Here is a 25206-nt window from a genome sequence, read left to right as displayed (position 1 = left end):
ACAAAATCAGCTCGTACAACACTACTGAATGATGAGCATCAACAGGGATTTAGAAGTGGGAGTAAAATGTGGCTAACACGTTCCCAACTTGTCAAATGGCAAATTAGCAAGACTAAAGATGCAACATCCACAACTTCCAGTCAAGTTAACAATAATAAACATGCAACATCTGGTTAGACTTCCAAAATAAAGCATGTGTGGTTAATGTTGTGAAACAGTCACAGTTTGATTAGGTTTAGGCACATAAAGTATTTGTTTAGGTTTAAGAAAATAATGGAAGTTACATTTCATACTTGATGTAACATTTCCCAAAAGAAGTTTACTTTTGGTTTCAAAGGTGCCAAATGCCTCCATGACCTGGGCTCAAATCAGACTCAAATTTATCAGATTATCAGACCCTGTTCTAAAGTTCATTTTAGAGTAATAAATACTAATCTAAAAAAATAAAATAATTTCTTATTTACCATTTACCATGTTTTGTAAGAAATTAAATGGTTATCAGTTTGGTGAAGGGCACATAATGACTTGGTTAGGACTTGGACTTGATTTGGGACTTGTTGGTCTTAACTTGACTTGGGACTTCATAACCAAGACTTGAGACCACCTGTGACTTACTTGTGACTCGCTAAACAAAGACTTTGTAATGTGCTCTTTGGATACAGCTGTGTCAGAGTTGAGAATTCAGGTAAGAATATACAGGAACAACTGCATTCTCAGTGAAGATGTCTCTTGTCCCTTTCAGGACTCTCCACTAAAGCCAGACGTGGAGCAGAAGTTGCGTTCAGCCTCCAATGTCGATGAACTGATGAGTCTCATCTATCCTTCATACTGGGCAGCTCTGAAGTGCAGATCTAAACTTTCGGCTGCCGCTTCCTCCTCAGCCACCAAGCTCTCTCAGCGGCCACAGCCTCGCCGACTAAGGCCACTGGCTGATAAAGAAGAGCCGACATTTGCTGCTGCCTACCTCAACTTGGATGTCCTGAAAAGTATGTTTGAACTTATTTTAATACTTAATAAAAACTAGGGTCAGCACATCTGCACCAAATGTTTCCCTGTGGTGGTCTTTGAGATGCTTGCTTTGCTTTTGTTTCTCCACCAGTTAGAGCCCCATATTAGCTAGGCTATAATGACAGACTGGACTGTGGACTGTGGACTGTGGAGTTTTACTTTATATCACTACAACTTATTTCCCTCAAACTCAGACAACTATATGCATCATATTATCGTTTCTATCTTTCTTTGGCATCAGACTGATATGTAAAATGTGGATGCAGTTATATCATAATCAGTGCTTCTGTTTTAAAATAAAAGAAACATGCTTGACTGATTGACTGTTTAACATAATATGAGGGACACATTGCACAATGAAATGACAAACTGCCACTTCTATAAAACAGCTTACTTAACACCTGCATCTATTGCCCATTTAGTGTCATAGTAATGGCCTATGTAAAATTATTTACTCCCTTGCTTTAAACTTTGCTTTGCCCTGACCCAATTTTAAGAACAAATAGTAATATACTTTAATGCAAATAAATGTCAAATGTTACTAGTTACAAACTGTAACCCTCACTAAATTAGAATTTAGTGAGATTTAGTAAAAAGAATAAAGTTGTTCCCCTTTAAATGGATGCAGGTCTTTGAGCTTAAGGACCTCGTCTACTTTTACGCTTGCCTATCCTTATGTCACATTTTGTTCAACAGAGCTCTTCAGCCGAAATGTCACTACCCAAGTTAGTGATAATACATATGCAACGTCCATTTAGATTTTCAAAATAAAGCTTGAGTGGTTAACGTTGTGAAACAGACAGTTTGGTTGGCACAAAGACTACTAAGGTCAGGTTTACAAAAACAGAAAGTTATGACTTCGTAGGTAAGTTTGTATGGTCTTATCAGGTACTAACGTATACATTAACGTACAGTACCTCATGTAACTTCAGTACATGAATAAAACGTAACTTACACAATGTACCTGACATGACTTAAGATAAGTTAACTTACGTACTTAACTTCAAAGACTTACTTCACACCACATCTACACCACTACCTCCATATGTGGACTTTCTCACCTGACCTACAGTGTCATATTCTGAAGGGCAGGGCCACTGACCAAGCTGCAGTATTTGATGACTTGGGAGTGCGAAAGGATTTCTCCAGCTCAAACAAGCAATTTCACTTATCTAATAAACAAATATTGCCCTAATAGATAATTTATCTTTATCTATCTCTAAATTTTCATTGACCACACTTCTGACTTGGCCACATGTTTGTGTACTTTTGCCTTTGTGCAGCTGAGAGAAGAGAAGACCTGATGCATAGCTGTTGTGTTGGTCTTACTTTCCTTGTGTATGCAGGTATAGAGTCGGAGTGGAGGAAGACTCAGTGCATGCCCAGGGAAGTGTGTGTCGACGTGGGCAGGGAATTCGGGGCTCCCACGAACATCTTCTATAAACCACCATGTGTGTCCGTCTATAGATGTGGAGGGTGCTGCCACTCTGAAGACAAACAATGCAGGAATATCTCCACTGGTTACCTCAGCAAAACGGTAAGCACATTCTTCTCCTTCTATAATATGGATCTACGTACATGGGATGCTTGATATGGAAAAGTTTTGAACAGCCAAAATTCTATAAGAAAAGGTCTAATTCATGTTTCAAAGGTTTGGTCATTTTGACCACACTAATGCTGTTCTTTTTTTTATCTGGCAATGTTTTTCTGTCTCTTTGGTACTCTTTCAGCTTGTAGGGTTCTGAAAGTGTGAAATTGTGTGAAATCAGCTGATTCATGGTGCTTCAAAGAACGCCGTCAAGTACACATGGAATACTACATCTTGCAATAGTTGTATAGATGAAAAAACAAAGCGGAATCTCAGCTTGTCAGGCTCAGTTAACATGTTTATGTAATGTAATACTAACATTACCATTTTAACATAACAATAATAATGAAACATGTTAACGGATTAAGGCTGTTATTTTTTCAGTTGTCAACAGCACCAGTGTCCCCTGCTGGAGTACAATGGTAGTTAAAATTTTGAATAAAACATGACAGGCCTACTATCAGGCTATCATGATACATGATGCTATCATGTATTGCCAAAGGTTGGACAAGTGGAAATTTTATACTGCTTGTGGGTGGTGCTGAATGAAAAATCTAATCAAATTAATTTAGATTCATCCTCTGGGAAGGCTGAGCATCATGGGAATCCTCTGTGTTTGCTGTCACCATCCATACGTTTACTTGTACTTATGTAACCACCTTACAGACAGCTAGCTTTCTCCAGTGAGCTCATGTCTTAGCTGTCATGTAAACACTAAATTCCCCCTGGAGAATGGCGTTTTCTTGGCCATGCATATGGGTAATTGCATTCTGCATGTGCATGACAAGACTGAAGACAGGGAAAGCAGCAGCTGGATGAGAGGGGAGATAATTACACAGATCGGTATAATCACCTAAATATAGAAATTTGTGATGTTTTTGTTACCTCAGAATCAGCCGTTTTTACCTACAGATGCAGTTGGTCACCATGTTGAACCGGCCATGTTTCTACAGGCTCTAGATAGGGTCTTTTTGTGAGTTTTGCAGCCAACATAGTTTCTGCTACACACATTCAGTTAGTTGCAATCTGCCACTAAATCCTAAATGTGCAGTAAGCAGTTTTGGAGAAATATAGTTGATTGTTGAGTTTATTTTTCAGGTCATCAAGTACTGATGCTTTGGGGTTTTTTCCCGTCAAATTACCTCTGGTTCTTGAACCAGTTTAGTTCAAGATTCTCTGAACCTTGGTGCTACCTAGTGAACCAGCTCACATTTACACCAGTTTTGAATAGCAAACTAGGTGCATGAGCTGGAACCGAGCCAGTTCCCTGTTGGTGGAGAATACTTACTATATATGTATATATATGTACATATATATATATACATATATATATATCCTGATTAGATGAAGTGGAATTGGGACACCAAAAAAATCTTCTTCTATGGAGTCCAACATTAAGAAACTGGGAGAAACATGAGATCCGGTACACACACACACACACACACACACACACACACACACACACACACACACACACACACACACAGGTACTCAAGGTGCATCTGAGCACACTGACTGAAGACGAACAGAAACAGTTCAGCTGTATATAAAGTGTTCACATGTCAGCTGGTTACTTCAGCAGATGCAGAAGCTCTGCAGCACCCTGGTATATGTGTGTGTGTGTGTGTGTGTGTGTGTGTGTGTGTGTGTGTGTGTGTGTGTGACTGGTCTCCAGAGTATAATTGTGGTTAAAGAGAAGGAGTTACTAGCATGCGGTGATTTTTAATTGGCTTGTTATGTGGTCTGACCAGAGGAATACTGTGTGTATGAGTGTGTGGTCAGACTGAGCTTTACAGCATGCTTTTTCACTCAGTTAGGGGCTCTTTTTGAGGCTGCTTGTTCAGTGTGGGACCATAAATCACTGCTGAAAAGTGATTTGACTGAGCTTGTTTAAACTGGCCCTAGAGGTTGCTTTGTGTGTCACTGTAAAATAATAAATCAATTATAAGTTAATTTTGAGATTTTAATATTGTGTCAAAATAACAAGTAGACCAGAACACTTTATGTAGTGTAATATGATAATCTGTAAGTTTGCTTAGTTATTTTAATGAAAAAGCAAATTTTAGTTGTCATACATCATTGGAATCACGTAACTGCAAATAAGCTAATAGTGCTAACATAAAGTATTAGGGGTTTGCCAGTACTTTTTCTTTTGGTTTTAGGGCTGATACAGATATCAATAATTAGTAATCAAGGAACCCAATAACCAGTTTTCGAACAGATTTGCAGTAAAAATTTTAATGTGAGTGGATACATTTTGAATAACCAGTGACAGAGTTTAACTAAATACATTTAATTAAGTACTGTATGTGAGTAGAGTATTTTGAGGTACCTGTACTTGAGTATTTCCATTTTATCCTACTTTATATTTAAAATGAGGTATAGCTATTTACTTAAAGATCTGAGTACTTTAAATATAACTTAAATTACATGCTGTAGCCAAAGTAGCACATCTTTAAATGTTAATATTTGATCAGCAATAGGATAAAATAAATAACAATACCAGTAGATCAGAAAAGGGCTGAATATTAGATCTGAAAATTGGCTGGACCAAATATTGGTCTATCCCTACAAAGTACACAATTCATCCTGTTAGGGAATTTATATTTAAGCCTGGAACAAATCCATCCACATCCAGATATCAGAGCACATGTTTTCTATAAACATTTTCTGAAGAAGATGATGCGGGACGTCTGACGTCTTCCTGCAGCTGGACAAGGAGCTGAGCGCAAAACAGTACACACAGTGATGACATTCCTCGATAACATTACTGAGAATCCTTCCAAACACAGCTGAAGATGCATTACATAATGTGTCGGATAATACACTAAACTGCACCAAAGCTTTCACCTGCACATAACATAGTGTGTGATGTAATGGGCTGCTGCTTCCCAGAAGAAATACTATTTTTAATTTGATAATAATAATCACCTCTAATGCGGGACAGATCACAGTCAAGTGGTGCTACGGGGTGGCAATCAGAAAGAATACACTGTCATTAGGGGTGTACAGATTTACTGAAATCAGTTTTGACGTTATAGTTGGAACTACATTGGTACACAGACCCCTGGATAGATCTAAATTAGGGATGCACGATATATCGGCATTAATATCGGTATCGGCCGATGTTCGTCATTTTTTAACATATCGGCATTGGTCCGATGAGTAAAATTGGGCCGATATCCACAACCGATGTATATCCTCTAGTTGCTGTTTGTGTGTCAGGAGAGGGAGAAGGAGGGGAAGGGGGATTTGGCCATGTGTATTTGTTTGGGCACGCGACAGTGGCAGCACAGGATTGTGGGATGTTAAACTGAAGAGGAGAAAAAATGTCAGCGGTGTGGGCGTTTTTCACGGTGTCAAAAGAAGACACTCGAAAAGCAGTATGCAACACCTGCAAAGTTGAGGTAATGTGAGGAGGATGCCGCGTCAAGTCATTCAACACCATAAATTTAATATGTCATTTGAAAAACCGCCACCCAGAACTACACAAACAATTACAGGAAGCAAATGCTGCTAACGTTAGCCAGCAGGCAAAAACAAAAGCAGGTGCAGCTGGGAGCCCGATACAGCAGGTACTCGACCAGACCAAGGAATTTGCCAAGGACAGCGCAAAAGCCAGGTCAATAACCAACAAGGTAATGGAAATGATTGCTCTTGACAACCAGCCATTTTCCATAGTGGAGGACCGAGGATTTCGGCGGTTGATAGAGCATATTGAACCCCGCTACAGCCTGCCAAGTCGGCGCTACTTTTCCGACATCTCCCTCCCTGCTTTGTACGAAGTCGTGGCCACGCATATCCACAAATTGTTGGACAGTGTGACTGACATTAGCTTCGCTACGGATATATGGAGTTCGGACGTAAGTCAGATGAGTATGTTGAGCCTTACTGCTCAGTGGATTGATGGAAACTTTGAAATGAAGAGAGCTGTTTTACATGCGCAAGAGTTTGCAGGATCGCATACGGGGGTCGCCATCGCTGGCGCATTTGACTGCATGTTTGCTACGTGGAAAATTACAGTGCAAGTTGAAAAAATGTGCACTAACAGTCAGGACATGTTTTGGATATTTTGATTTAGCCTTTTTCACAGATTTGAGTTTAACTGGAGTGCACAGAGCTGAAAACATGTTGCCATGAATACTGGCATGTTTGATAAGTGGTAAAGGTTGGTTACTTATGTTTTATGGTAGCCCTGTAACTTTGTTATTTGGAAGTAAAATACGTTCTGAAAATAAAGGAAGACATTCAAAAATTCAGTTTGCATGATTTTCAGTCTGTACTAAATTTTATCATCTCAGAAACTTTTTTAAAAAAAACATATATCGATATCGGTAAATATCGGTTATCGGCCATAACAGCAAAATTAATATCGGATATCGGTATCGGCCAAAATTTTCATATCGGTGCATCCCTAATCTAAATGTACCATCTACTGGCCGATGGTCTGATTTTAAAGTTCATGGAAGCTTTGCTGCTAACAACTTTTCCACTCACGAGAAAAGTAACAGGTCAACGTGAGGGTCTTGCAATGAGAGCGTCAAGAGTTAGTGCACCGTGGTGCGAGGGCGGTACATTAAACATGTCCAACAACGGCAACACAAATCTATCTTCTATCTTCATCTTTGGAAGACAGTTGGACTCTACAAGAGAAAAGTAAAGTTGACCTGGTGAGACAGCATGGTGACACCTATGCAGACGAGGAGGAGTGTGGATCTGTGGATGCTAATACAGCTCGCACAAGCAAGAACACACAAGATATGTTTCCAGCCACAACTTAGATACAATTGGGCGAGGTCTAAGCTAATCACTGCAGAAAGCCTTTTTTGGAGTCTAATTGTCTATTGTCTATTGAGTCCTGCCTCGTTCCTGTGCCAAAGACGCCGCGTCCCAGCAGCCCTAATGACTACAGACCGGTGGCTCTGACGTCCCACATCATGAAGACCCTGGAGAGGCTCGTCCTGGAGCAGCTAAGGCCTATGGTCAGGCCCTTCACCGATCCACTGCAGTTCGCCTACCAGCCCTGCCTGGGAGTTGAGGACAGCATCATCTACCTGCTGAACAGAATCTACACCCATCTGGATAAGCCGGCGAGCACTGTGAGAGTCATGTTCTTTGATTTCTCCAGTGCTTTCAATACCATCCGTCCGGCTCTACTGGGTGAGAAGATGGCTGCAATGCAGGTGGAGGCCCCCATCATGTCCTGGATTGTAGATTACCTGACAGGCAGACCACAGTACGTACGCCTACATAACTGTGTGTCTGACAGGGTGGTCAGCAACACTGGGGCCCCACAGGGGACTGTCCTCTCTCCCTCCCTCTTCACCTCAGACTTCAACTATTGCACCGAGTCCTGCCACCTTCAGAAGTTTTCTGATGACTCAGCAATAGTTGGCTGCATAGATAAGGGTGATGACAGTGAATACAGGACTGTTGTGGGCTACTTTGTCACTTGGACTTAGCTGAATCATCTGCAGCTCAATGTGACAAAGACGAAGGAGCTCATTGTGGATCTGAGGAGGGCAAAAACACCTGTGACCCCTGTTTCCATCCAGGGGGTCCCTGTGGACACTGTGGAGGAGTATAAGTACCTGGGGGTGTACTTTAATAATAAGCTGGACTGGACTAGAAACACTGAGGCTGTCTACAAAAAGGGCCAAATCCGACTCTTTTTCCTAAGGAGGCTGAGGTCCTTTAACATCTGCCGGATGATGCTGAGGATGTTCTATGAGTCTGTTGTGGCCAGTATGATCTTGGGGGGAGGGGGAAAAAAAAAAAAAAAAAAAAAAAAAAGGAAAGGGGGTGGGGGGGGGGGGGGGGGGGGGGGGGAGGAGGGGAGGAGGGGGGGGGGGGGGGGGGGGTCCCCCCAAACAAGAGGCTAAAAAAAACAACAAAAACAAGAACCCCCAAAAAATTTTTTTTTTTATATTAATATATTTTTTTTTTTTTTTTTTTTTTTTTTTTATTTTTTTTTTTTTTTTTTTTTTTTTTTTTTTATATATTTTTTTTTTTTTTTTTTAATTTTTTTATTTGGTGTAAAAATATTTCGGGTTTTAAAAAATTTTTTTTTATTTGTTAAAAAAGTATAAGCACTGTGCCACATGATTTTCCTAAACACAACCTCAAAATTGACAGGGTACATTACAGTACAATTACAAGCATTTCATAAGTATCAAAAGCTTTTATTGACAATTACACTGAGTTCATGCAACAAGTCAATATTTGCAGTGTTGACCCTTCTTTTTCAAGACCTCTGCAATTCTCCCTGGCATGCTGTCAACTTCTGGATCAAATCCTGACTGATGGCAGTCCATTCTTGCATAATCAATGCTTGGAGTTTGTCAGAATTTGTGGGTTTTTGTTTGTCCACCTGCCTCTTGAGGATTGACCACAAGTTCTCAATGGGATTAAGATCTGGGGAGTTTCCTGGCCATGGACCCAAAATCTTTGTTTTGTTCCCTGAGCCATGTAGTTATTACTTTTGCTTTATGGTAAGGTGCTCCATCATGCTGAAAAAAGGCATTGTTCATCACCAAACTGCTCTTGGATGGTTGGGAGAAGTTGCTCTCGGAGGACGTTCTGGTACCATTCTTTATTCATGGCTGTGTTTTTAGGCAAGATTGTGAGAGAGCCCACTCCCTTGATTGAGAAGCAACCCCACACATGAATGGTCTCAGGATGCTTTACTGTTGGCATGAGAGAGGACTGATTGTAGCGCTCACCTCGTCTTTTCCGAACAAGCTTTTTTCCAGATGCCCCAAACAATCGGAAAGGGGATTCATCAGAGAAAATGACTTTACCCCAGTCCTCAGCAGTCCAATCCCTGTACCTTTTGCAGAATATCAGTCTGTCCCTGATGTTTTTTCTGGAGAGACGTGGCTTCTTTGCTGCCCTTCTTGACACCAGGCCTTCCTCCAAAAAGTCTTTGCCTCACTGTGCGTGCAGATGCACTCACACCTGCCTGCTGCCATTCCTGAGCAAGCTCTGCACTGGTGGTGGCCCGATCCTGCAAGTGAAACAACTTTAGGAGACGGTCCTGGCGCTTGCTGGACTTTCTTGGGCGCACTGGAGCCTGTTTGGCAACAATTGTCCTCATCAACACCCACACCTGTGTTAACGGAGGAATCATTGAAATGATGTTAGCTGGTCCTTTTGTGGCAGGGCAGTGGAAATGTTTTTTGGGGATAAAGTTCATTTTCAAGGCAAAGAGGGACTTTGCAATTAATTGCAGTTGAGCTGATCACTCCTCATAACATTCTGGAGTATATGCAAATTGCCATTATAAAAACTGAAGCAGCAGACTTTTAATATTAATATTTGTCTCATTCTCAAAACTTTTGGCCACGAATGTAGACCTACATCTGCAAATGCATTTTTTTGTGCATACTCATATCTGTGTGTTTGTGTGTGAGTGTACATCCTTCAACAATGCGTAAGCAGCAGAACAGAGGAAAGTAATAGGCAGCACACCCTGAGCTGAGGGATAGGCACAATACTGATACATTAAACCTGTGTTAAAGGACCAGTGTGCAGGATTCTGTGGCATCACTGCCTGAAATGGGCCAGTACTCATGAGTATTGGGTACAGGCACTTCATACCCACCATTGAGGTCATAGTTATTTTTTCCAAGGGGTATACCATTAATAAGACCCTAAACCCTTGCATGCAAGTTCAGTTTTTGGACCTTGGTATTCCTTAAACCTTGCATACAGCAATACTACTGAGGTACACTTAAACAACTGCATTTCTGTGTAAACACATAGGGTTAGGGTTATATTGTGTTTAGGGTTAGTATGAAATAAGGGTACTGTCACCTCTTTTGGGCCAATTCAGTGAAAAAAGTCAAAAAGACTGAGGTCAAGTGACATCAAACAGTCAAGTGGCAGATCGCAACCAACAGAAAATAACGCTTGCCTTCCAAGCATGTAAGAGAAAATACGGTGGCCACAAAAAATGTCAAGGCCCTATCTAGAGCCAGTGTTTGGTTTGTCCATTCTTGGCTACTATAGAAACATGGTTCAACATGGCAGACCCTCTCCCTCTGTAGATAAAAATGGCTCACTTTAAGGTAACAAAAACACAACAATTCTTATTTTGAAGTTATTAGACACAAATGAAAAAATACTTCAGCTAACTCACGTTTGAAATGTTTATTACAGCAGTATAGCATATTTAGATTTTGGCATCTAGGCTCCGACCTCATCATTCCATGCAGATATGCTTACATAGAGATATTGGGGAGTGATGAGCAAATACCTAAACCCCTAGCCGGAGCCTACAGGTGGATGCTGGGTTGGTGGTGGGGCTTACAGAGCAGCAGCAGCAATAGCTTACAATACGGATGCAGGGCAACAGCGGCATTGACAGAGCAGAGGGAGAGCTAGGAAATTGTGCAATTTGAATAGACCGCCAGATTGGAAGGGTGCACTTGGTTTGTGATTATGGAGTGAGGCATGTCATGTGTATAGCAACACAACTATTTTAAATAGTAAATAGTAGGGAACTATTTCTATCAAATAAAGCCATTGGTCATACCTACACAGCAGACAGACACAGTTAGCAGAAGAAGAGAAGATACATACTTTATTAATTTATGAAATTCTTCTTTTCACTCTTTTATTCACACACACACAAGCAGGCTGAAATACACACTTCATGCACTGTGGACATGCAACAGGGGAGAGATGGGCTCGCCACGTTAGCGGCGCCCATGAGTAGTTTCTTGGGATTAGGTTGCCTCGCTCAAGGGCACCTCGGCAGTGCACAGGAGGTGAAACCCCCCCAGCTACCTGTCCACACTCCATATTGTGGTCTGTGGGATTTGAACCAGTGACCCTCCGGTTCCCAAGCCAAGTCCCTACACACTGAACTACTGCTGCCAGTAAAGAAAATGAAAAGCCTAGCAGCTAAGGAGCTTGGTATTTTTCTTTCTACCGTAAAGACAGAAACGTATTGAATAACGTATCTGATTGAACTTAAGTATGTTACGTAAGTTAACTTGTACATTACTTAAAAGCTTAAATCCTGTAGTTAACCCTCTCGCAACCTTTCTGGAGGCATCTGCGGTCAATACTTTCAAGATAAAGCTAAATGTAAAATAGTCCAAGTTTGGTTAGGTTTAAAAAAGATTATAAGTTATGTAACATACCTGACATTACTTAAGTATGCTACGTAAGTTACGTAATAAGAAATTGTTTACTTTTGGTTTTTACAGGACACTAAAAGCAGTCCGGTGGGTTAAAGTCCTGTGTTTATTTGAGCCATCCATCCACCCCATCACCTCTAAATGCAGGTTGTTATACTTGACTTCAACGGCAGGTGCGTTCAGAAATTACGCTCCTGGACATAATTTGAAGCAAAGGGCCACTGACCAAGAAGCCATGGTGTGAATGAGACCAGGCTGCATGTAAACGACACATAAGCTGGTGATAGGATATTGGCTGTGTTTTTATGCTTGTTTTAATGATTTTCTACCCATTGAAGGCCAGACATTGATTAATGAAGCAGCTTAGTACAAACCACTGATGTATACTAAGACACACATTATGAATAAAATACTAACATTGACATATGCTAAAATAACTGAAAAAAGGAACCATATTAACAGGGTAATTAGACCCACTCACTATTACTTTATATAAGGTTCGTAACACTAAAATACGATCTGTAGCATTATAGTAATTTCATTCGCATATTTCAGCTAAATTTTACATAAATAAAGTAGCTACTGTGCATAATTGTATCAAGTGGTACCTAATTGTGATTCATAGTTCTTTTGACTGTGAGATGGATGTTGATGGCTGTTGAGGAGCGAATAGCTGTTTGCAAAGTACTTCAATCAGATTTAGATTGGTGTTTGAAAATGCTTATGTGTCGGTAAACACCATTGCTGTTGGAGTAGCTTAAAATTCAGTTAAAAAACAGACTGAAAAGGCAATGCCTTGTTGCTTATTTGACACCATTGGACAATGGTGTTTGAATGGTTTTTGGACCACAGAATCAAGAAACCTGATGAAGCATGCCACTCTTTAGTTGAGGAAAGAAGAAAGGAGGCCAAGGTTGAAGATGAGAGGCTTTCTCCTGGCAGCGGTAACAAGACTGTGGGTGCTGAGCCACAGTCGTTTTGAGGTTTTTCAGAACATTCTTTCTCTCCGCTAGTTTTTCCTAACTGTTTTTGGCTGCAATCTCACCACTGGCCTTTTGGTTTGGAGATTTACATATGCCACATAGTAAATCGTTCCAGTTATGGCAGGCTAAATAGACAATGTACAGCTCAGCTGAATTCTAATGGCTTTTTGAAAGCGATTGCAAATAACTTGTCTCGAAATGGATGTATGAAAAGGTGAGGAGTCAAATGTGGCTGTTTCTTTGAACAGCGCTCTGCGGTTTGTTTCGTCATCCTGAAGGTTTCACTGTGCTGATTTTCTTTGGCAGCGGCTTGAAGCAGCTGGCAGGAGTTAAGAGGTTTCGACACTTAGCGGGTATTAGAAGTTGTGCTAAACTGTGTAATTTACAGTTTGACTGACTGTAAGTATCTTTAAGCGTTTATGTCTGTCTGGTGGTTCTCTGCATAAAGGTTTAGTTCAACACCTGCACTGTTATGGATTTTCACTATGCAGATGTTCATGTGCCACTTTCTCTTCAACACCCTTCTTTATTCCTTCTCTCACTCTATATTGTGCCTAATGTGTTATGGTTTTGTCTATGCTACAGTACCTCCAATACACATGCTATATTTGAGATACTCTATACTCTACCCTCTAGCAATGGGGACCAACAATGGTAATGTCAACTGGTCTTCCTCTCCTTCAAATGCTGCAAAAGGAATTTGCTGTGCATATTCATGGTCCCTAAACAGTAGGCATGGGATAATATGAACATTTTATGAGATGATTATCTTTGTCAAAATGATTGCAATACATGATATTGTTACGATAATCATGAAAATATACCTAATACTTCTAAAATGGCACTAAAACATACTCGAATCACTTTACCTTACATTTAGTTAAAAAAAACATATATTTATTGTATCACAGACACCTCATCTCCCTGTTCTGTTTTTTGGAACCTGTACTATTTAACATTGAAGCCGAGCCTGACAAGAATATGATTTTGGAATGACTTGAAAGATGTGGTCTCCCTTTGTTCAAAATAAACCAGGAAATCAATATTGGACTGTATGCTAGGGAGACAAGTTTTTCAAGTCATGTGAGGATATTCATGATTATCCAGATTCACAATTATCTATTTATGTGTTTTTATCGCTCAAATATTATATATATTGTCCCATCCCTACTACACAGTGAATCCTAATGCATTTGATGACCTTCTAAACATCATCATCAGCCAGACATTTCCACATTCATGCTCCTCATGGTGTGTTCACACCAAACGCGAAGTAAACTTTTGCCTTGCGTTTACGCGCACACTTACTTGTGGAATAATTTGTGTTTACTTACCGATTTGTATTTGTCGGGTCCGTCTGCAAGATGACAAACAAACAAACCATGGAGCTCACAGCAGCGCACTGACCAGACTATGGGAGGTAACTCCAGAGTTGTGGGAGAATCATTGAGTCTGTCAGACACATTATTTGGGTTTATTTTAAGTGGCCAGAGAGTATTTTTACTTTTGTTTGCTTCCTTGGATCCGAAAGTTTTTTGGGGGAGTTTGTTTTTGTTGAGATAAGGACTCATTCACTTCTAGTATGAAAACAAAAGTCACATAAAAATGAAAAAAGTCATGAAAATTGTATGAAAATGTAGCAAAAGAAAAGAGCCAGAGTAAGAGTGGTAGGAGATGTGGGGGCGCAATAGCAGCTAGTGTACAGTACATAAATGCACAATAATCCAATGAAATTAAGGATGATATCATTAGCTTAGTTTAAGCATTATGTTGAACTGCCATTTTTCTACAGTATCCCAGAACGAACAAACCAAACCCTGGCCTCCAATAGGGACGTTTTGTGAGTTTTGCGGCCACTGTGTTTTCCTACGTGCTTGGAAGGGGAGGGTGAAGCGAGTGGGTTGCAATCTGCCTCTACACTGCTAGATGCCACTAAATCCCACTCACTGAACCTTTAATGGTGGGACACAGGCCAAAAGCAAACACCAATTGTAACGTTAAGATGCAAAATGGTACTAAGATTGATGATGGTACCTTGCAGTACTTATGTGTTATGCTATGTATCCTCAAGGATCAATACAATTTCATAACATCTCCACAAGCTGGAGAGGACAAGACTTCAATAACAACAATGCTTGGTTTGTCAGTGACAGGAGGTATGAAGAATACAATACAAGCAAATATATCACCACACATTTCAGAAATGTGTGCAGGTGAACTTTTCAACCCGGTGGTGGTCGCTGTGATCTCAAAGAGCTCTCTTTATGTATTCTGTAACCATGGTAAGCACTCATCAGGTCAAAAAGACTTAGGTCAGCTTTAATGATATCCTCATTAGGATGAGAGGGAGAGAGACAGTTTAAGCTGTTTAAGGGTCTTGAATAGGAGTCATTGAGACTAATTAGTTTCTATTCATGCTGTTCAACTCTGTGATTGAAAGAATGAAGTGGCTCTCAGGGTTTCTCTCCCATTCTGTACAACAGTTTTGTGTATCTTCATCAGTGCCATGTGAAAACCCAAGCCCAACTTCTTATTACTCCTTTTGGTCTTCAAGTGGCAATCCTTCACATTCTCGCTTATTGTCTGCAGTTCAAAATGGGATTCAAGCTTCAGGTTGAACTCCAAGTTGACGGCTCCTTGTTAAAGAGTCCTTGTTAAAAGAGTAGACTTGTGATGGACTACCCCTATTGAATGAATTTGAAGTCTAGACCAGTTGAAGTGAGCTCCAGGGACAGTGTTGCTCTGTGTCTGTTGGATGTGTAATAAGCTGTTTGCTAAAAAGTTAGCCATAGCAGCTTGTGGCTGTGTACAATATCTGTTAGCTTGATTCGATGTTCGTCTGCCCCTTTATGGCCAAAATAAAATTAATGCAGCTATACCAGCTAGCCAGTGTAGATGATCATCTGGTTGATAAAGTGTAACTGAACCCCAAAATTCAGCTAGGTCCCTCCCTCCCAGCAAATGTAAAAATGTGTGTTTGAAGGGGAATGTTAACACCAACTAGAGTGATAGACTGCTAACCAAGCTAAACAGCCATGAACAGCTGCTGCTCTCCGTGTCCATGCTGGAAACACAGAGTCCAATGGAGCTTTTACAGTCACTAGAAGCATATTCATGGCTGCTTAGCTAAGAGAGACAGGGGTCGTGGAGGTGGGGTTGCTTAGTGAAAAAAGCTCCCACCACATATGTCACCTGCATCCAGATCAGCCAGTAGCGAAATTCAATTGCAATAGCTGGATTTCAAAGGGGGTGGGTATGCATATTTATAGCATATTGAGTAGGATTCAAATAGTTTGCACTAAAATGTCAAAATGTGCAATCTGGAGTTCCGGTTATGGCACGCAACTGAGTGGACGTGTGGGGCTAGGCTCCGGTGGAATTAATATATTTCTATTATCTATATCGAGCTTATTTGTGACATGGAATATTTCATAGGCCTAAGATACATTTCACATGATGTCAAAAGGTCGAAGGAATGGTAATGGTAAATGGACCTGTACTTGTATAGCGCCTTTCTAGTCTTCCGACCACTCAAAGCGCTTTTACACTACTTGCCACATTCACCCTTTCACACACATTCACTCAGTGATGGTAAAGCCCATTGGACAGAAACTAACATTCATACACATTTACACACCGATGCACGGCATCAGGAACCCACAACCTTCTGATTAAGGACTGACCCGCTCTGCCTCTGAGCCAAGGCCGATCTAAAGACGACAAAAAGACAGACTTTGAAACTCTGCATGGGGATAACAGGGAAGACCAGGCAACTGGCGAGATGCTAACTCAAGAGGATAGCCTCAACGAAAGCCAGATCTTAACAGCCATACAATCCCTGAGGAATGACTTTTCCACACAGCTACATGAAGTAGTCTCGTCCAACCGAGAGATAAAAGAAGCCATAGGGACATTTTCTGAAAGACTCACAGAGGCAGAAACCTGTATTAGCACAGCGGAGGACCAGATAACTTAGCCAACGACCCTAGCCGATACCACACGGAAACAAGTCCAGAAACGTACCTCACAGATTGAAGAGTTGGAAAACCGACAACATCGTTCCAACCTGAGGCTGGTTGGATTACCCGAAGGGTCGGAGAATGGAGATGTGCGTGCATTCTTAATGACATGGCTACCCAAGGCCCTTGAATATGGAAGCAACAAGACAACCGTTAACCATCGAGCAGGCCTACAGGCTGGGTAAAATGCCACAGCAGACACAGGATCAGCAGGGGTCGGTTGGACCACAGCCACGGATTCTCATGGTGAAATTCCTGACATATCGAGACAGAGACCGAGTTATGAAAGCAGCGCGTCTGAAAGGTAGCCGTGTCATGTTTTTCCCTGATCTGAAAACTTTCTGATGGAGTGAAACAAAGCCTGCGCCAAATGCGTAAGGAGTATGGATTTATGTTCCCGGCTAAATTGCGAATTCTACACAACAAAACCTGCCACTACTTCACTTCCGCAGTCCAAGCTGAAGAATTCATTCGAAAGATTAAGAAGGCGGACATCAACCATAATGCACATCAAGAGTCATCAGCTGAAGAGCCGCAAGTAGGCCTATCAGAGAACTCTGACTAAGTGGCTAGATAGACTATCCTACGTTGTTCTCTCAGAGTCTGTTATGGTAAGCTTTAACTGATGGCGAGTTTAAATTATGGATGGCATAGACACTCTGTCTAGGCTGCTGTCCACTCAAGTAGGCTACTGTAACTAAGATTCTACTGGGTCACAAATGAACATTGTATTTTACATCCGCATTAACATACATTCATCGGAACATGCCTGACCTAATGTAGTTTATTTTTTTTCTAAGTGCTGGTTGCTGTACTGCTCCTCTAGAGGATCAGGCTACAGTCTAATCGGGATCCAGTCAATGGGAGGGAGGGGAGATGTGCGTGGTTAACTGCACAGGGTTTACGCTAGGCCTATTTTGTTATTGCCTCATTTGGGAAAGGCTTCTGTTACTTCATGTTCTGTTTGTTTGTTCTGAAGGAACACTGTTCATTTTATTACAAGGCATGGGTAAAAAGGTGGCTGCAAATAAGCTTAGTTTACTGACTTCATCATGAGCGGTGACACTAAAATAAATATTATTTCATGGAATGTTAGGGGTCTTAGGAAAATAGTGAAATTAAATCAAGTGATATCTAGGTTGAAGCAACTAAAAGCACAGATAGCATTTATTCTAGAGACCCATTTACTTTCCACCGAATACATTCCTTTAAAAAGGAGATGGCCAGGTCATATCTGCCTCAGTCTCCTCTCAAGCAAGAGGGGTGGCAATACTTGTACACTCATCTGTTCCATTACGGGTTTACAATACCATACAAGACACCGCAGGGAGATTTGTTATCGTCCACGGCTCTTTATTAAATCAAAATATTAATTTTGTATGTTTATATGGTCCTAACGGTGATGATACACAGTTTTATAATAACTTGTTTCGAACTTTATCAACACTACATGGTCACATTTGTATGGCAGGGGACTTCAACTGTACTCTTAACCCAACACTGGATAAGTCATTAGGCGTGGACACCTCACATATGCAGAGTAGGAAAACAATAAAACACTTTATGGGCGAGTTAAATCTTTGTGATATCTGGAGACGTAGGAACCCTTCCAGATGGGAATATTCACTCTGCTACCCATAACTTTTATTCCCGCATAGACTATTTCTTCATTTCTAAGCCTATGATACCCAATGTGAATGACACAGTGTATAAAAGTATTGTCATTTCAGATCATGCTTTACTACTTGTCAATTACACTGTCGAGGCAGCTACTAAGGGCCCAACCATATGGCGATTAAGCCCGCGATGGCTACATGATAATGAGTTCTTCCAATTTGTTGGAACTAATATTGATATCTATTTTAAAGTGAACACTACTCAAACATCAGCGTCTATGAGCTGGGAAGCATTTAAGGCCCATATATACGAGGGCAAATGATCAGTTATACAAGCAGCATCTCTAATAAGCAGCACCTAAAACTGTAGAGTTAGAAAAAGATATCAAAGAATATGAGACAGAAATTAACCTTAATGATACAAAAGAGATTAGACAGAAACTGGCCATTCTAAGAGCACAGTATAATGAATTATCCACAAATAAAGCATTATATAGCATAATGAAACTGAAACAGACATTCGATGACCAAGGAGAGAAGGCAGGGAAACTTTTGGCTTGGCGTTTAAAATCAATGGAGAATGAAAGATCAATCTTAGAAATTGAGTCAAAGAAAGGGACAACTATTACTAACCCACAAGAAATTAATCGTCTTTCTAGTCATTCTATTCTAAATTATATATGTCAGAAAGTCCAGCCACATTTTACATGCTCCACGGCTTCCTAGGTCAGATAGAAATACCGGTCCTATCACAGAACGCAAAAAAGGGGCTCAACACCAATTGTAGTGTCTGAGTTTTCAGAGGCCATAGACAGTATGAAAGGAGGGAAAGCACCAGGACCTGACGGTATTCCTATTGAAATATACAAAAAGTTTAAGGACTTGCTGTTGGTTCCTTTATTGAACATGTGTGAAGAATCAGTTGAAAAGGGTGAGCTGCCATCATCATTACGGAACGCACTTAATATTAAAGCCTGGAAAGCCTGGAAAGCCTTCCACAAAGTGTGAATCCTACCGTCCCATTTCTTTAATCAACAATGATGTGAAAATAATAGCAAAAGTTCTTGCCAGAAGGTTAGAAACACACTTGCCATCTATTGTTCTCTGGATCAAAATGGTTTTATTAAAGAAAGGCAGGGCTCTCACAATATCCATAGGCTGATGAATATTATATATGCCAAGAAAGAAACACCTGATATGGCTGGGATAGGACTTGATGCGGAGAAGGCCTTTGATAGGGTTGAGCATAAATACCTATTCGAAGTGCTTAACCGTTTTGGAATAGGCAGCTACTTCCTTAGTTGGATTAAAATCTTATATCATGACTCAAAGGCTTCAGTGATGACCGACTATAGGGTTTCAGAACAGTTCTCTCTTTCCAGAGGTACAAGGCAGGGATGTCCTTTGTCCCCTCTTCTTTTCGTCCTGGCCATTGAACCTCTAGCAATTGCGATTAGAAGCAACAGTGAGATAACTGGTATCAAAATTAATAATATTGAGAATAAAATAGGATTATTTGCCGATGACATAGTTCTATTTCTGAAAAACTTGAAACAATCTATACCTAATCTATTAAATTTAATAGGAATATATGGCAGCTTCTCAGGCTATAAGGTTAATGCTTCTAAGTCTACAATCCTTTTTCTGAAAAGATCTGAGAGATTAAGTCCTCCTCTATGTACACCTTTTAGGAATATTGTGGATAGCTTTACATATCTTGGTGTTAAAATCACACCTTCAATAGAATCCATGGTACCTACTAACTATAACCCTGTGGTTGAGTCAGTAGTAGAATCTATTAACAGATGGAAATCTTTACCACTCTCTATGATTGGACGTATTAATGTTCTGAAGATGAATATTCTTCCTAAGTTCCTATATCTTTTTCAAACCATCCCACTTGCTCCCCCTTCTAACTTCTTTGTTAAAATGAAACAACTTTTTTGTAATTACATTTGGAACAGTGGACGCTCAAGACTGCACATGACCTTGCTGTACTTACCATATGACAGAGGTGGGTTAAAGCTCCCTTACCTCCAGGGATACTATTGGGCAGCCCAACTAAGAGCAGCCTCATGTTTGTTTGAACACCAATCACTGCTGCACTGGGTAAGGATGGAGGAAATTAATTAACTTCTAAAATCCCCTTATATCTCTACCTTTATTCAGCAAATGTATCCACTCTGAGAAAACACACTGCAAACCCCTTTGTTAGAAACACACTGATAGTATGGCATGAGGTGTTAAGTTATCTTGGGGAAAATGCTCCTTTATCCCCATTTTCACCTATTTGGGGGAACAGAAACTTCACACCAAGTACTAATGACCTTGGTTTTAAGTTATGGGCAGACAGAGGTATCAGTAAAATTTCAGACCTGTATGAGAATGATACTCTTTTAAGTTTTAATGAGATTAAGCAAAAGTTTAGCATTGACTCTAAGCATTTTTTCAAGTATCTCCAGATAAGAAGCTTCATAACAAAGATACAGAACTCTGTATATCTCCCCGGTCCAAATTCTTTAGAAAATACAGTTTTGAGTCATTATGGAACAGCTGGACTAATCTCAAAATTCTATCAGATTATCATAGCTGCATCAAAAGAATCCTCAGAGGATAAAAGACTAGCATGGTGTTCAGACCACCAGAATCACTGTGTGGAAGGATATATGTTTCCAGTGCCAAGTACAAACAATAAATACTAGGTTCAAACTCCTCCAGTATAAATGGGTGATGAGAACATACATTACCCCAGAGTTACTACATCGCATTTACCCTAATAATCCGGATACTTGTGTCAAGTGTGGTATACAGAAAGGTAGCTTGTTTCACTGCCTCTGGGAATGCACCCTCATTCAAGAATTTTCGAAAGAGATTATTACAATTGTATCTATGTTCATCAATGAACAACTTCCACTATTTTCCAAACTTTGTATTTTTGGATGTTTCCCAGCAAGCTGTACATTAAACAGTAGCAGGAAGAAGATGGTTATATTTTGTCTTTGTCTTTTTGGCTAAAAATAAAATTGCACTGTCATGGAAATCTGTTCACAGACCAAGCAAGCAAAGCTGGGTTGAAGGACTACTACAATGCCTTGCTCTAGAGAAACTTACATATGTTGTTAAAGGGAAATATAACACCTTTGTGAAGATTTGGGATTCATTTATACAGTTTCTGGAGGGGGAGGATTTCATTCCGGCTTTGTAGTCTACTGTTGTAAAAAAAAAAAAAATGTTTTTTTTAAATTTTATTTGTATATATATATATATATATATATATATATATATAAAACTTTTTGGTCTGTAATGCTGTTACTTGGAACATTGTTTCAAATTATTCATTAGGTGTATGGTTGAATAGTATTATTTTCTTTTGTACAAACTGATCAGAAAGAACAGTCTTTCACTGACCAAATGACTGAACTGGGTCTGGCTACTGATTGTAGTAGTACTGTATTGAAAGTTTGGTGCGGTAGAATACGTCTCTTTTTGCAACAGCTGGAATAAAATACCACCACTGTGGAACTAAAGGGATCGCCCAAGTCATCAAGTTTCCATTCATTGGTAGATGCTTTAAACCACTCTCACAGAGAGACTTGGCACCGTGTCCAGTTGTCCTATACTAACTGCCATCAAAAACTATTTGTGTTCATTCTGTAAGATTTTGTTTTTCTGGTGGACATGCATTATTTCTAAAACACCATTTACCCAGCGTAGTCCAGTGACAACATTAAGCTTGTTATATTTGTAACTGGGGAAAATCTGGAGGAAATCATAGAACAGTCTGGGGATTCAATAATTTGTGTTTTGTCTGTCTGCTTGACTTTCATTCCTCAACCAGTAGGCACATCTTAAATCACAGAACAGTTAAGTTTGGTTTGGATTATGGCAACAAGATTAATGTCTGATTTACAATGTTGGGACAGAAACAAGACATTCTTATGAAAGAAGTTCAAGTGGATGTTGAACTGGATTATTATAGGAACTTTATGCAAACCTAAAAGACAGTAATTTCTTCCCAGTTTAGCAGTAAGGACACATTTTCATCAAACTGAAGGCAACATAATGCTTTTTGCACCTTGTCTTGATCAGCCTCATCTGTCTCTGACTCCCCTCTCTTTTGCTCTTCTTCCAGCTGTTTGAGATCACAGTGCCGATCACCCAGGGCACCAAGCCGGTGACCATCAGTGTGGCTAACCACACCCAGTGCAGTTGTCTGTCCAAACTGGATGTCTACAAACAAGTCCACAGCATCATCAGGAGAGCCCTGCCTGAGTAAGCACAAATACTCACAAACTGCAGACAGTTCTCTCATCTTTGCAAACAGTGTTCAGACCCCAAGGAGACCTCCGTCTACTTCTGGCTACTGTCTCCTCAGAGCTGTGTGTGTGTGTGTGTGTGTGTGTGTGTGTGTGTGTGTGTAGGACAGGAACAGCCTTTTCCTTTTTCCAGCAGAGGTGTTCTTATTGGCAACACACACACACAAAGAGTGTTTGAGTCTATTGTTACAGAGGTTGCTTCCTGTGTGTGTGTGTATACAGGGAGTGTTACTTTGGGAAACACTTTTCAGATAATCTCTTGATTAACTCCGCTGCACCATGAAATGTATGTATGTTCCTGAGTGCATACCTACATAAAGCATGCTGTGATTTATGACTCCTCCATAACACTCTCTGACAGTAAGGATCCCACGAGGAAGTGGTTCATGGTGTAGTTCTTGGCCTGTGTCCTTTGAAAACAGAAAGATGCCTGTGTTTCATCATTTTACAGAAAAACTGATTGAAGCAGGCAGCTCAGATACCTTTAATATAAACATACATATTTAGAACCAGACTAGTTTAATATTGTATTTGGTTTGGGTGTTTTAGTCTATTAATTATAAAATGTAAATTGGTATCAATGCAAAGTTTATCCTGCAGAGTGCACAGCAATGTAGAATACATCTCAGAGTGAGAGAAAAAGCTACTAGAATTGGTTGACAATGTATATGTTCAATTATTTAACATGTTAACAAATATTAAACTTAAATATTCTTCAATAAAGTTATTTGTTTAAGAAAACAGCCTTCTATGTACCTTTGCAGAGTCACATTGGTACAAAATCGGTGAACTATACTATTTGACTATTTTCATCTGTATCAGTTGGACTTTAGCCCATTGTTGACAATCATTTTCTAAACAACATAAACATTAATTTTAGATAAAGATCACTTAAAGGTGTGTAACATGTAGGAGGATCTATTGTCAGACATGGAATACAATATGCATAGGTATGTTTTCAATAGTGTATAATCACCTGAAAATAAGAATCGTGTTTTCATTAATCGGTAATCAGCCGTTTTTATCTAAAGATGCCACAGGCCACCTTCCGTGGAGTCCGCCATGATAAATGGCCATGTTTCTACAGTAGCCCAGAATGGACAAACCTAAAACTGGCTCTAGATGGGCCACCGTAGTTTCAACACACTTTACGGCCAATTCCCATTCCCAAACGGTCAAATACAGACGCTTGCAATCTGCAACTTCACCACTAGATGCCACTAAATCCTACACACGGGTCCTTTATATTTATTTTTGTGACCATATTTACTGAGCAGGACAATTATTTTTACAGTATAAAAATAAACTATGTAAGAAGCACTGTATCTAAATGACCTCAACCATATCTTTGTATGTCTGAGCTGCTGTTACTTATCGGCCGACACACTGTATATTTCTATTCATATCTTTAATAAGCTGATATCAGTCGATATATCTTCTGTATATAGTTATATATAATTAATTTAGAGGAAATCTCCTGAGGAAGACATTCAGTATGGTCAGCTCTTTTTCCAGTCCCCTTCATTTGTCAAATCAGGTGAATGAGCATTGTGATGAACGATGGTCAGATCCTGGTGCGGATGAAATCCAAGTAGATGTTACTAGAAGAAGCCCCTGTGTGCGTGTGTGCATGTGGGTGGGGTGCGGTACACTACCGGAGAATAATGACCTGTTCAATATGGAATGTGCACTTATACTGTATGTTCCTTCACAATAAATCCAAACCAAGGAAAGACATGAAGGGTTAGTCAATAAAGGCTGTGTGTGTTTGTGTGTACATATCATTGGAATGTAACCTAATGGATGAGTAATATAATGATCTGCTATAATATGACAGATGTTCTGTTAATGAAAAGGGAATTATAGGGATTTAGACAACTTCAGACTTTCAGATTGACTCATTAAACAGATCTTTCACTCCCCATGTATCTACAGTTTCATTCTTCTCACAGAGCTTTCTGTGGTTTAGTTTTTCTCTCTGGATCAGGCTATTTGAGAGGCAGGTCCGAGAAATTAAAAAGGGCACCAGAGTGCAGAAAGTTGCGTGCATTTATGGTGAAACATTTTAGCCAAGGTTAGAATTAGCAACTTAGAGGGCACTTAACATTTTTTACACTGGAAGGGCACCCTAGAAGGCATTTCATCCTATATACATCGATTGCCCTGAATCTACCAGGGATCTGGATATTGCAGTGGCTTACAAAATCCACTACAACAACATTAATCGGCCCTAATGTTATGGAGTGTGTGAGAGAGAGAGAGTACGATCACTTGTGATGTTAGAGGAATGTTGATACGTGCTGGTATGTGATATTATATACACATACACACACACACACACCAGTGGCATTAAACCCAACATGTCAGACCGTGGCTGGAAAAGGAAACGCACTGTAGAGATTTTCACACCAACAAATGATCCAACATGTAAGAACACACACACAAGCATGAAGCACACGTATGTTTCACATTAGGCGAGTTAGAGTGAGAGAAACGCACCAGTCACACAGCAGCCGTTTCTCCAAAAACC

At 40.1% G+C, this 25206-nt stretch overlaps 1 protein-coding gene across 1 annotated transcript in view; it reads left to right on the top strand.

Moving 5' to 3' along the window:
- Positions 1-25206, top strand: part of vegfc (vascular endothelial growth factor c) — a 70347-nt gene that overhangs the window by 26247 nt on the left and 18894 nt on the right. Inside the window, exons 2-4 of the mRNA XM_051386426.1 lie at positions 743-986; positions 2355-2545; positions 22493-22632. Coding sequence (XP_051242386.1) covers positions 743-986; positions 2355-2545; positions 22493-22632 — 575 coding nt within the window. The remainder of the gene's footprint in view (positions 1-742; positions 987-2354; positions 2546-22492; positions 22633-25206) is intronic.

The sequence above is a fragment of the Dicentrarchus labrax genome, unplaced genomic scaffold (genome assembly GCF_905237075.1).
Source record: "Dicentrarchus labrax unplaced genomic scaffold, dlabrax2021, whole genome shotgun sequence".
In the NCBI taxonomy this organism is placed as follows: domain Eukaryota; kingdom Metazoa; phylum Chordata; class Actinopteri; family Moronidae; genus Dicentrarchus; species Dicentrarchus labrax.
Note: the sequence above shows the minus strand (reverse complement) of the source record. Positions and strands in the feature narration are given on the sequence as shown.